At 40.9% G+C, this 13,422-nt stretch overlaps 1 protein-coding gene across 2 annotated transcripts in view; it reads left to right on the top strand.

Moving 5' to 3' along the window:
- MAP3K20 (mitogen-activated protein kinase kinase kinase 20) overlaps positions 1-13,422 on the top strand; it is a 111,296-nt gene that overhangs the window by 82,497 nt on the left and 15,377 nt on the right. For both annotated transcript variants that reach the window (XM_053359378.1, XM_053359386.1), the window contains exons 12-16: positions 6,119-6,163; positions 7,070-7,100; positions 7,178-7,317; positions 8,057-8,119; positions 9,474-9,566. In XM_053359378.1, the coding sequence (XP_053215353.1) occupies positions 6,119-6,163; positions 7,070-7,100; positions 7,178-7,317; positions 8,057-8,119; positions 9,474-9,566 (372 nt within the window). The remainder of the gene's footprint in view (positions 1-6,118; positions 6,164-7,069; positions 7,101-7,177; positions 7,318-8,056; positions 8,120-9,473; positions 9,567-13,422) is intronic.

Here is a 13,422-nt window from a genome sequence, read left to right as displayed (position 1 = left end):
TGTATGTGTGTAAGTAATGTGGGCCAGGCTGATATTCTGTATTTGCCAAATACAGATGATTTCAGAAGCTACAATTTTCACGCAGCCCAAACCTGTGTTCAGTGGGACTTAACTTCCAGGTATTACATACACAGGATTGCAGTCTTGATTATAAAACCAAATATCTGTGATTCCTTCCCTCCGGTAATCTCAAAACACAGTGCTTTAGTATACTTGACTGATAGTTGGATCTGTGCTACAAACACACAAAGACTTTGCACTGTAAAAAAACAACTCCAGGTCTGTTTTGGAACTGTTTGGAACTGTTTTGGAACTAAAATAGCTTTCGGCACACATTCACTACCTATTTATTTACTATTTGATTTTTTAAAAACTGAATATTTGAGTAAAATATTTATATACTACTAAAAGCACAATGTTGAGGGGGCTCACTTCAGATACTGCAATGCAATGTATAACTGCTACTGCATTCTGCAGTCATGGAGCACCAAAGATTTCTTAGGCTTGGGTATACAGGCAATGGTTTTTGAAAGACTTTAGGTCAGTAGCCATCACTGTATGTAGGATTATTATTCTTTTTGTGTTTGTGCGTTCCCTGTTGAAGTGGTCAAGCTACAAAGTTCTGACGCACTACAAGAAACACGTTTGATGCCATAAAAATGTAGCAAGCAAAACAAAAATAATGAATATGTAGTCTGCTGGGAACTATAGGCTTGTTCATAAATTTTGTCTGTTCATTCTCAACTTGGTATTAGACTTGGGTGTGCAGTATAGGTATCTGCAGGTGAAGAGAATTCTCCCTGGCCACCAGACCAACTCCTCTCCCCCAAGAGAAAATAAGGAATGTTTAAAATACCAAGAAAAGTCAGTTTGAGGTGTCCCGTAGAAAATAATGAGTGAATAGACTCATTTTGAAATAAATTCTCCCCAAGCCCTGCAGTTGTAGGGTTCACCCCCCAATAGCTTATAGTGATTCTATCTAATAAGCCATTCCCAAACCCATATGTGAGCAGAAATGTAGCTATCTTTTGAAATTTGCACTCCTCCGAAATACTAAAGTTCAAAAGTGGGTATATGAAGGAAAAGTATACACAGTAATGTGTATTAGTGAAAAGAATGCAAAAAACATGCAATATAACTAGCAGAGCTGTTGATATTAGGTGAAATTTCATACAAAATGTGTATAGCCGAAGAAATACTCATGGATATCTGTATAAAATTTTGTGCAGATGTTTTTAGAACAACCCACGAGTGCAGAAATGGAGTTGGCTGAATTTAAGGTTGGAAAAATTAGATGCAGAGAAACAAACTGACAGATTAAACCAACCTTAAGTACAGCCTTAGTACATCAAAGGACTATATCAAGTACTGTACCCTCTTCCAACTTTTCCTTCAAGAAAAAGTTGAGTTGGATATGATACAAGTAGCTTCCAGACCTTAAAACCTACTGTATTCCTGGAAATTGAAGAAACCATCTTCACTTCCTCTAAATTAGAAGACTCTAATTTAACACTTGCTAAGCCAGCTAGAGCTTTCTTGATGATAGGAATAATTTCAGCAACATAATGCAGGCAATAAACATGTTATGGTGTCTATAAGAATCTGCAGTGCCTCTCTTTTGAAGTCTGATATATAGCACACTATATTTATATATATATTTGCTTTTGCACTGTTGAAATGTTTTATATTGACTAATAAGGAAATGATATCATTTGTAATCCAGGCACGTATGAAAATGTAAATGGAAAGTATTTTCAGTACTTAGGAAAGCTCAACCTTGGGTTATTTTTGTTTTGTTTTTTAGTTTTCTCCTAAAAACTGCTGTGCTGTGTGAACTCTATGCCAAAAGTACTGCAGTGTGTAAACAGAATATCTAATTTTTATGGAATGTGAAATGTTACACTCTTGCATGGTGAGACCTTTAGTAATTAGTCTCTCCCACCCCCGCAAGACACTACTATATGATGGCTTGCTCCAGTCACATAATGGATTTGCTTGTCTAGTTATTAACAGAACCTCTTGCAATGGGGCAATTTGGTGTCATAAATCTTATTTTGTTGTGAATTGTTTTCTTTTCCTTCTCTTTGTCTTCATTCTGACTTTGCAATAAACATTTTGACAGGAAGAAAATCTGTGGTCCCGTATAAAAATATTAGGGGTTAGAAGAGGGACACGATGTTTCTACGCCAGCTATTTCACACATGGCTTCTCCATTTTGGGTTCGTTTCTGTTAAATAACTCACGGCACAGTGTAATATGTCATGCGTTGTTGTTCATCTGAGGTTGTATTTACCTAATTTTAAGACCTGCTAAGGAACAGGTGATTGCTATTATGTCCTGGTATGTAAAACCACAGATTTCAAATAGGGTGTACTTGGTTTCCCCCACGACTGCACATACATATATACCATATTTTTCGCACCATAAGACGCACCAGACCACCTAGTTTTTGGAGGAGGGAAACAAGAAAAAAAAATTCTGAATCCCAGAAGCCAGAACAGCAAGAGGGATCGCTGCGCAGCGAAAGCGTCAATTCCTCTTGCTGTTCTGGCTTCTGGGATAGCTGCACAGCCGGCATTCGCTCCATAAGATGCACACACATTTCCCCTTACTTTTTAGGAGGGAAAAGGTGAGTCTTATAGAGCAAAAAATACAGTACATCATTTTATTTGCATGCCACCTTTCTGTACTGCAAACCATGCTCAAGGTGGCTTACAACATGGAAAAAAACGACAAAAGTAGTCATAAAGATAAATAAAACATCAAAAAGTACACAACTAACTTGAACAATGTTCACATAAAGAAGATCTAAATAAATAAGATCTAAGATAAAGATACAAAAAATAATAATATCAATAGTGGCAGCAACCCCCCCCCCTCCACACCAAACCCCCTTAAACAACACCCCAGACCAAGTCTGTTCAGCAGCCTTAGCTTTTGTAGCTGGAGTCAAGTTACAAGACCAAGTAGAAAAGGGCATGCAAGTCAGAGAACAGGTCTTCCAGGACTCACAGCCAAGATGGCCCATGCAATGTTGGTTCCACACTTAGGAACTAAGTCCTAAGGAGAGTGTAAAACATAGAAGACTGGGGTGCAGTGCGTCAATTGGTGGTGAATTCATGTGGAAATAATTTTTTATGGGGTGAAAAAATTGTGGTTTTGCCCTTGGGTATGGCACCATTGCTCTACAATCTCACACCCGACAAGGTCTCTTTGGGATGGTGTTTGATTAGTTGCATTTGGATTATCGCTTGGACCGAATGAAACCGCAACTAGTAGAACATGGCAAGTAGGAGCTCCACAAACTGTTGCAATATATCCCCCTGTTCAGGATTTCAGGCATGTCCTTCTCCAATATGATATAAGCTGCTAGGAGCTCAAGCAGGTGATCCCGTTCTCCTCCTGTTTCTTTTTCTTCTTCTAGTGAAACTCAAGATTCCATAACTCGCTGGGCATATTTAGCGCCCAGTGAACTGGGTTAGGGGGAAAGGGGTTCCTCTCTATTTACAAACTTGTATACTTTGGCCTACATGGGAGTTCATCGATTATCTAGAAATAACTTCCTCCTTTTATCAATGGGGTTGTGCTTCGAAACTGATTTAATTTAATTTGATTTAATTTATTAAATTTTATGCCACCCTCCATCTGAGGATCGCAGGGTGGTTTACGATATGAAAACCCAAAAATATACAACACAGTAACAAATGAAAGCAATACCCCCCCCCAGTTTAAAGAACCGTAAAGGTAAAGGTAAAGGGACCCCTGACCATTAGGTCCAGTCGTGACCGACTCTGGGGTTGCGGCGCTCATCTCGCTTTATTGGCCGAGGGAGCTGGCGTACAGCTTCCGGGTCATGTGGTCAGCATGACGAAGCTTCTTCTGGCAAACCAGAGCAGCACACGGAAACGCTGTTTACCTTCCTGCCGGAGCGGTACCTATTTATCTACTTGCATTTTGACGTGCTTTCAAACTGCGAGGTGGGCAGGAGCTGGGACCGAACAACGGGAGCTCACCCCGTCATGGGGATTCGAACTGCCGACCTGATCGGCAAGTCCTAAGCTCTGTGGTTCAACCCAAATATTGTTATGAATATCTTTCTATGAAGCATATGATTTCATAATATAGTAAAGAGCATATATAAAGCAGATGCATATATAATGTCAATTAAAAACAAACGCAAATGTTTTTAAAACTCCAGTGCAGATACTGGCTGTGATAGAAGGTTGGTTGAAAAATGAAAGGATAGGCACTCAGCCATTCAGCAATTGCTATTACAGGGGTCAGCAAACTTTTTCAGCAGGGGGCCAGTCCACTGTCCCTCAGACCTTGTGGGGGGCCAGACTATATTTTGGGGAGAAAAAAAGAACGAATTCCTATGCCCCACAAATAACCCAGAGATGCATTTTTAATAAAAGGACACATTCTACTCATGTAAAAACACGTTGATTCCCGGACCGTCCGTGGGTCGGATTTAGAAGGCGATTGGGCCAGATCCATCCCCCTGGCTTTAGTTTGCCTACCCATGACATATATGGAAGGTGGAACCTGCCACACAACCCTTTTCCTGTTCAGAGTTCCAGCCAACCATCCTTTGTGCTCCATTCCATTCTCCTCTGATTTTCAGTTGTTTTTCCACACATACCCTACAACTGTCAACCAACCTTTTGTGTCTAGTGAGCATGCTCAGTGCTCTTTGGCTATTCCAGATCCCTCCCCCCAAGCATTTTCAGTACCTATTTAGTACCATTTTTCTCACTTTTGCAAAATTTCAGAGTTCCCCCAAGCCTGCTGTTTTTTGCCTCTTGTGGGGGGGGGGGGCAATTTCATTGTGGCTGCAAAAGACTCCACCCTTGGACAACAAGTTCTGTGTTTGATATATAGGAGAAACAAACACTTGGATAATGGGTGGTGCTGGCAACTTTAGTTCGTTTAGCATGAGTTAGTTTATTGCCAGGGAACTTAAGAAGAAGTTCATATCAGATATAAGAAAGCCTTAACCTGCTGAGATCCAGTTAGATTTCCTACGACTTCACCTTCCGAGCATCAAACTACACTAGGACGTCCTGGTCTCATCCATTCAATTGCTAAAGTAGATACCGTACTTTCCCGTGTATAAGACAATGTTTTTTCTTTAAAAATCATGCTAAAAAGTGGGGGTTGTCTTATACATGGGTAGTGCATAGGGTGGACGTTTGATTGGTTGCTGCGTCTGTCAGCGGCTATTGTGCATGCTATTGTGCTCGTTTAATCTCACTGCAAACAAGTGGTACAGTGACAATAAAATATTTCTATTTCTATTTCTATTGGTTGCTGCGTTAATGGGTGGTGTTGATTGGCTGACGCTCCAGCAATTGGGCGGGCAATTGGCAGCTTCCACCGTTGAAGGGACAGACGGGAGGCGGATTTTGCGACGTGTGTGGGTTAACGATTTTCGGCAATTCCCCCTAAAATAGCTCAACAACCCTGGGTAACCCCCCCCAAAAAGTTCAACAACTGTGCCATCTCCCCCCATTTTCTTAAATTTGAGTCCTCCCCCCAATAGGGGGCATCTTATACATGGGGGCGCCTTATAGACGGGAAAGTGCAGTAATGCTTTTCAAATCTGGGAATCCAATTTGGATGTTGGTTGATTTTGAAATGGTATTCTTCCATCACTGTGGTTTGTCTCAACTGGCAATCAATTGAACATTCGTTACAATTTTTTGCAACTCCCAAATATTGAAATATGAATCTCGAACAGCCTAGTTGAGGCTAAGCTTACAAACCTAAAAGCAAGTTCAAATTATAATTCGCCATTTAATTAATTTGAAGTTGGTTTAGCTCTAGTTTTATTTCCTCATGCACCGGGAGCAGCAAAGGCTGAAATTCTGACTTAAAATAAAATAAAAACACTTCCCTGCTACCATAAACCAGCAGGAACGAGCAAAAACTGAGGTGAAATGGAAATGACTTGGCTGAATGGAGAACAGTTTAGCTTCACATCGAAATGTATTTATATTTTCTCGGAGAAAAAAAAAGGATCTGAATGCTAAATAAATAATCAACTTCTAAATGAAAATGGATGTCAAGAGTCACAAAAAAGAAAGAGTGCACCATTAAATTCATATTTCTTACACAGTTGCTGCCTTCCTTTGATATCTGTGCTTGGACTGAAGAAGATGTGGTAAGCAGCCTTTTATTAATTAAAACATCCTTTTTTTTGTTTGTCTAAGAATTCTTACTTTAAGTAGACCACTCAGGGCTAAGCAATAAACCTGCAGCTGTGTGAAATAGCAACCAATGGCTGCTTCTCCCTTGTAGTTTAAGAGGAGAATACAGTGGTACCTTGGTTCTCAAACTTAATCCGTTCCGGAAGTCTGTTCCAAAACCAAAGCGTTCCAAAACCAAGGTACACTTTCCCATAGAAAGTAATGCAAAATAAATTAATCCGTTCCAGACTTATAGATGATACAAATTAAAGTTATTATTTTTTCTTACCTGCATTGATGATAGTCATTGTTTGGATGGGGGCTTTTATCCATTTCTGCAGTCACACAATCAACTAATCAGTAGCTGAACTGGGTTCCACATAGTCACAAAAACAAATTAACCGGAAAAGCCTCAAGAACAAAAACGCAAAATGAATTGCAAAAACAAAAGCACCAAACTTAATTCGTTCTGGAAGTCCAATTGACTTCCGAAATGTTCGAAAATCAAGGCTCAGCTTCTGGTCGGTGCAAGTGCCCCGGAAACAATAGCCGATAGCCGCATCGGACATTCAGCTTCCGAAAAATGTTCAAAAACTGGAACACTTACTTCCGGGTTTTTGGCGTTTGAGAACCAAGGTACCACTGTATTGTAGTGGAGAACCGACCAGGCAAAGTCGAGCTTAAGCTGGGCACTTTCCCCTGGAAATTCCCTCCCCATGCTCAAGTAAGGTGTGGTTCCAAGCTCATGTTACTAGGTAAACACAGGTTCAGTGGGGAGGAAGGGGGAGGAAGTCCCGTTGCGCAAATGGACCTCATTCCGGTTGTGCAACTATGTCATTGACTACGGCTTAAAATAATAAATCTGTGTTATTTCTTCACAGTACTTTTGGATGCAGCAGCTTGTTACGAAAGGTAAGTCTCCTGTATTTGGTTGACTTTTTTTTTGTCTCTATTGATCCGTTTTCTAAACAGTTTCCTCTTTTCTTAAGGTGACACTTCAGGTGAGATGAGTATTTATGCTACTTTATTTAAGGAGCATCACATCACTGGGAAACGACTGCTACTTCTGGATGAAGAGGACATGAAGGACATGGGGATTGTTTCTAAAGGCCACATGATTCATTTGAAGGTACTTAAAAATGCCTTGGATGAAAATGGGACGGTTGAGGAAGGAGTCCATTCTTGTGTGGGGTGGTGGTGGAGATCTTTTTTAAAATCCTTTTGTGGGGATGAACCATGTAGGAGACCTGCATTTTACTGTGTTGTTTGAATGGATATTTTGTTACATATCGTACTTTCTGCATTTGATCATTTTGTAAAATTGCTTTGGGACTTGCTGGTTGTGGGAAATGATCAACATATTTGTTATGTACTGAAGTTCTCACCCTGGGCCAGCAGGGGGATACTGTAGATATTTCAGGTCCACATATGCAAATAAGGGGTTGGAAGTGACGTTCAGTGATTGGATAGTTATAGAAAGTTGTTACAGTTACATTGTACTGGAGCTCTGTATAAGCAGGCTGGCTGAACCCTTCAGTTCAGTTCTGTTCTGACCTGTGAATAAACAAGAGCTGTTTGAAGAATCGCTGTGTTGTCTGATATGTTCACCCACAACTTAACAATATTTAACAGACTCATTGCCTATTTTATGTATTGAAAAAATAAAGACCCTACAATTCAGGGCGAAGGGAGCTCTGCCCCTAGAAACAAGAATGAAAGCAAACCAGAATAATTTTTCATGGAATGCTGCTCCACCTGGTTCAACGTCTCTTAATGAAAAAATTGAATCCATAGGTCTTTAAATTGTGCAGTTTTGTGTGACGTAGACTCTGGTTTATTCTTATTTCCCCCTCTTTTTTTACTCTTAGACTGCCATTGAGAAATTGAGTCAGGACCACATCAATATGTTCCATTTTCCACCTCTGATTAAGGTAACCACGATTGTATTTAGAAAGTAAAATATAATGAGTTGACACCTGGGAAAGAAATCTTGGTGCTATTGACCTCCATAATCTCGCATTATATATATTTGGTTCAGATATAGTTCTCTTGAGGTGCTAAGCCCATGTTGGGCCTGTACTACTTCAGGCTCTGTAAGCAGAGCTAACATTCCCTGTATAGGGAAGTGTTTTAAGGTGTAATGTTTTATTATGCTTTTATATATGCTGGAAGCTGCCCAGAGTGGCTGGGGCAACCCAGTCAGATGGGCGGGGTACAAATACATTAATAATAATAATAATAATAATAATAATAATAATAATAATAATATATTTATAAACTAGATGCCATAAAGAACGATCCTAGACAAGTTAGTTTCCTGTGTGCATGGATTGTGTTTTAGGATGAAGTACAGCCCAAGATAAAGGTTTGCCATTTTATTGAGAACTAGGCCTTAGAAATGAGACAATAAATATTCCGGAGCCAGATCTTTGCTTAGTTTCAGAAAGTGGTAGATTCATTGATACTCACAGTACTGAGGCATAAAAGAAGGCAGGCTTAATGTACTTCTAATAGTTCTGTAGAAAAGGAAATTTCAGTAGAAAACAATGCCTCTAGCACTGCCGTCTTAAAAATTGTCTTCATCTGTAGTTATTGGAGAACTCACTCAATATTTGTATGAAGCTTCCAAAGGTTTCAGAGGTCAGACGTCTAAGGATAACCCAGCAAAACTTTGTAGAACTAAAAGGCAGTTAAACCCTTAAGACAAAGTTAAAATCTTTCACTGGCAGAGAAGATGATGCTATCACATGTTCCCTTGTCTATTTTTGTTTGTTTGCTGTGCTGTTTTTTTTACCGGTAAGGTATATTTACTGGTATATTTGGGCATTTAGGACCACATGGCTGTAGTCTGAAGAGGCACTCTGAACCAGTTTACCGCAATCCACTTATTCACAGTACTAATCACTGCTAGTCCACACAGACTAGCCCTGCCAGCGCAAATAACACAGCTGCTTCGTGCTGAAATAGTCACAGGTACCTTAAATTCCTCCTGTAGGAAATACCTCTTATTTGAGGAATTCCTTTTGCACATCCTGTTCTGCACTATCATCTCTGCTTGAGTGATGACTGGAAACTCGCCTGTAGTTTACAAGTCGAAGGAAACTGTTTCCCAAAATTGTACAATGCAAAATTACACTTGTTGTTTTTTACACTGAAGGTTTAAGTAGGGTCAGAACTGTTAACAAAGATATTAAAAATGTTATTTAACCCAAACTGTCAAATACCTTGAATTTAAACAAACTGAGATCTGAAACAAAAATGACTCATCCTTTCTTTCTGTGGTAGGATTCTGCAAGTGAAAATGAGACAAGCGAAGAGAAAGTCGTGAACCTTGAACTCGTTTTTGGGTACCATTTAAAGCCTGGAAGTGGCCCTAAGGTAAATGAATAATTTGTAGCTGCTATTATTTGTTTTCTTCACACAAAAATGTCCCTGCATATATTCACCCCAGGTGCCTCCAGATGGTTAGTATTTGGGGTGATGGATTTAAGCTCACAACAGGAAACGTAAGTTTGCGCAGTTGAAGTAGATTAAAGTGCTCTTCCCCCTAGCACAACAAATCCACCTTAAAAAAAGAAAATGGCTTTTGCTGTTAGGAAAGGGAGAGGAAATGCATTAAAAAGTGTGGAATGAATGCATATTATCAGGAAGACGTAGAAACGCCCCACAAGCAGATCAGGATGAATGCTCAGTCTCATATAATATTTGGAGCTGTTCCATTTAGAGAAACTGCGAATAAGGAGGGTGTGGTATTGGCGTTCAATATTCTTGTTGGTGTGGAGAAAGTGGGTAGAGAAAAGATTTTCTCCCTCTCTCATAATATTAAAACTTGTGGACATGGAAGGTTCACGACAGACAAAAGGAAGCACACGACATACAGTGAAACTACGGGGTTCGTTCTCACAAGAGGTGGTGATAGCCACCAGCTTTAAAAGAGGATTAGACAAATTCATGGAGGATAAGGCTATTTTCCAGCTCCACTGCTGGAGGCAGGTAGCCTCTGCATACCAGTTGCTGAGAGAGTGCTATTGTACTTCTGTTCCGCTTTTGGGATTCCCTTTGGGATCTGGCTGAAGCAGATGAGTCTTTGGGTTGAACTGGCACGCTCTTCTTATTTTCTCATGTTCGCTTATCTGCAAACAGATCAGAATGAATTCTCAACGCAGACCAGATACGGTCCAACCTCAGTGTAAGCTTCGTGCCAGCAAATCAAGATGCATGCTCAATAGACAGGTTATCTGGCAGTTCCCTCCAGGGCCATCTTTAGCATATGCACCGCTGGGGTGCAAAGATCCGCCCAGCAACCCCATTTTTGGGGGGGGGGTTGGTCAAAGTTGTTGAGCTTTTTTTAGGGGCGCAAGGTCTAAGATTTTCGGCTTTTAAGGAGGGGAGCAGCAAAATCCACCCACATGAAAATTAAAAAGGGGCAGCAATAGCTCCATCTTCCATTTTAGCAAAAATCGAAGACCCCCGGGTAAAGGCAGCCCTGGTTCCCTCACTGAGGGGTTACAGGGAACCAGGCAGAGGGCCTTCTCAGTAGTGGCACCCAGTCTGTGGAACACCCTCCCATCAGACGTCAAGGAAAGAAGCAACTATGCAATCTTTAGAAGGCAGCGCTGTGTAGGGAAGTTTTTAATGTTTAATTATTATTATTTTGTATATGCTGGAAGACGCCCAATAAAATCAGCAGCAGCAGCATCTGGAGGAACCCAAAATCGGCAGAGGTGTGCTGAGTGCGACTCATCCTGCTTTTCAGTAGTGTGGCAAGGATGTTTTGTTCTGCATGCCAGAATGCTAAGAACCAAACAACTCACTAAGAATGAGCACAGGGCTCAGCATTCCTAGGGCTGCCATACTTCAGAATGAAAGAGTGGGTCACATCATTGAGCAGTTTCCCATACCCCAATAAGTTGCTGTTTCTGGAAAACTAGGGCATCAAGTTAGGAAGGTTCCAGCCCAACCTTCTCCGTGGTAAGCTGGTTTCCTGTAAGATGGTCTTCTCTTCTAATATCCGGTTTAGATTGAAGCTGAAGTCCAAAGTGATTGAAAAACAAAACTGAGAAGCTGTGGGCTATATCTCCCAATTCAGATGCTCCATTCCCTGCTTGTTAAATCAGAGTTTAGCAGCCAAGAATGAGCAATGAGATCGCTCTCCCCTCTCTCAGGCCCTACATACTGGTTTAATTAAACCATGGGTAGGCAAACTAAGGCCCGGGGGCCCAATCGGCCCAATCGCCTTCTAAATCCGGCCCATGGACGGTCCAGGAACCAGTGTGTTTTTACATGAGTAGAATGTGTGCTTTTATTTAAAATACATCTCTGGGTTATTTGTAAGGCATAAGAATTCTTTCATTATTATTATTTCCCCAAAATATAGTCCGCCCCCCCCCCCAAGTCTGAGGGACAGTGGACTGGCCCCCCGCTGAAAAAGTTTTCTGACCCCTGAATTAAACCATAGTTAGTCATTGTGTCCAAAATTGGGGTACTAGGGTTTCACGTTAGTTTCCTAACTAGGCTCTTAATCCAACTTCAAACTGTTCTAGTAAATTGACATGGTCAGAGCCAGCTAAGTCATACTCAGAGTTCAATGTCATACTCAGAGTTCAATGTGAGGTGACTGGGTACTTTCTTTCTGAAATGGAAGGCCAACTGAGGCTTTACATGGACCACTCCGATCTACTGAAAACTTTATGTATCCGTTCCCTCAGTGCAAATAATCTCTATCGTGAATTATGTTTGCGGAAAGTGTTTTGACTGGCTTGCAAATGTCACTGTGTATGCCGAGTTGCAAGCAACATGAATACTGTCTTTAGGCAGTGAAATGTTGTTGTCTATTGGACTATATACCATCCAGTGAGAAGATGAAATTACCAATAATCATAATTATGTTGCCTGAGACAGATATAAGTGGCATGTTGACACTTAACCCACCACAAACAGAACATCCATTTAGTAATGTAGGCAAATATAGAAGTTCTTCTGTGTTTCAATCTTTTTTTGTATTCCGTTAAATATATTTAATTGTGCTGCAACTGCTTTGCATTTATAAGACCCTTGGGTTGTATCCCAAGGTTAAGTATTGGGAATAATATATCCTAACTGTAAGAGCAGCTCAATAATAGCTCAATCTACCTTTTGAAAGATTATGAAATCAACTTCCTTGGAGGTTCGAAAAGTAAAAAAGAGGAGCTGTTGTGAGGGGGCGTTTGTTGTGGGTGCTCTAAGTATATACAGTGATACCTTGGTTCTCGAACTTAATCCATTCCGGGAGTCCATTCGACTCCCAAAACCATTTGAAAACCAAGGCACAGCTTCCGATTGGCTGCAGGAGCTTTCTACATTCAAGCGGAAGCTGCGTCGGATGTTTGGCTTCCGAAAAACACTCGCTAACTGGAACACTTACTTCTGGGTTTGTGGCGTTCGGGAGCCAATTTGTTCGACAACTAAGCCTTTCAAGAACCAAGGTACAGTAGTACCTCAGGTTACATACGCTTCAGGTTACAGACTCAGCTAACCCAGAAATAGTGCTTCAGGTTAAGAACTTTGCTTCAGGATGAGAACAGAAATCGTGCTCTGGCGGCGCGGCGGCAGCAGGAGGCCCCATTAGCTAAAGTGGTGCTTCAGGTTAAGAACAGTTTCAGGTTAAGAACGGACCTCCAGAACGAATTAAGTACTTAACCCGAGGTACCACTGTATGTTCCTATTGTTGGCAAAGGGATGGACTCTTGTCATTCTTCCAGCTATATGATTCTAGGAGGGCTGAAGATAATACTAAGATTTCAATTAAATTTAGCCTTTATAAAGGAAGTAATTGAGGGCTCACCAGACCACACTATTTGACACACCTCTTGGTATAAAAACAGAGGTGTCTATAGAGTTGTTTAATTGCATGGCGGCAAAAGCTTGGATTCTCGAAAAAGCACATCTAAAGATTTAAAACTACATATCAAATTCACAAGAATTTGGTATTCTTTGAAAAAAGATGGGTATTGTATTGGCATTCTTGCATTTATGATACTGCTTATGACAGGCAGTCTGACTCGAAACATAGAGTCCAGCGTATCTGAACATTTGTACCCAGCAACAACTTCCTACCACCCTTTAAAAAATGGGGGGGGGGGGTTGGACTAGATCAGGCTTCCTCAAACTCGGCCCTCCAGATGTTTTGCGACTACAATTCCCATCACCCCTGACCACTGGTCCTGCTAGCTAGGGATCATGGGTATTGTAGGCC

This window comes from Podarcis raffonei, chromosome 1 (assembly GCF_027172205.1).
Source record: "Podarcis raffonei isolate rPodRaf1 chromosome 1, rPodRaf1.pri, whole genome shotgun sequence".
NCBI classification, from domain to species: domain Eukaryota; kingdom Metazoa; phylum Chordata; class Lepidosauria; order Squamata; family Lacertidae; genus Podarcis; species Podarcis raffonei.
This window is presented reverse-complemented; position numbering and strand designations above follow the sequence as displayed.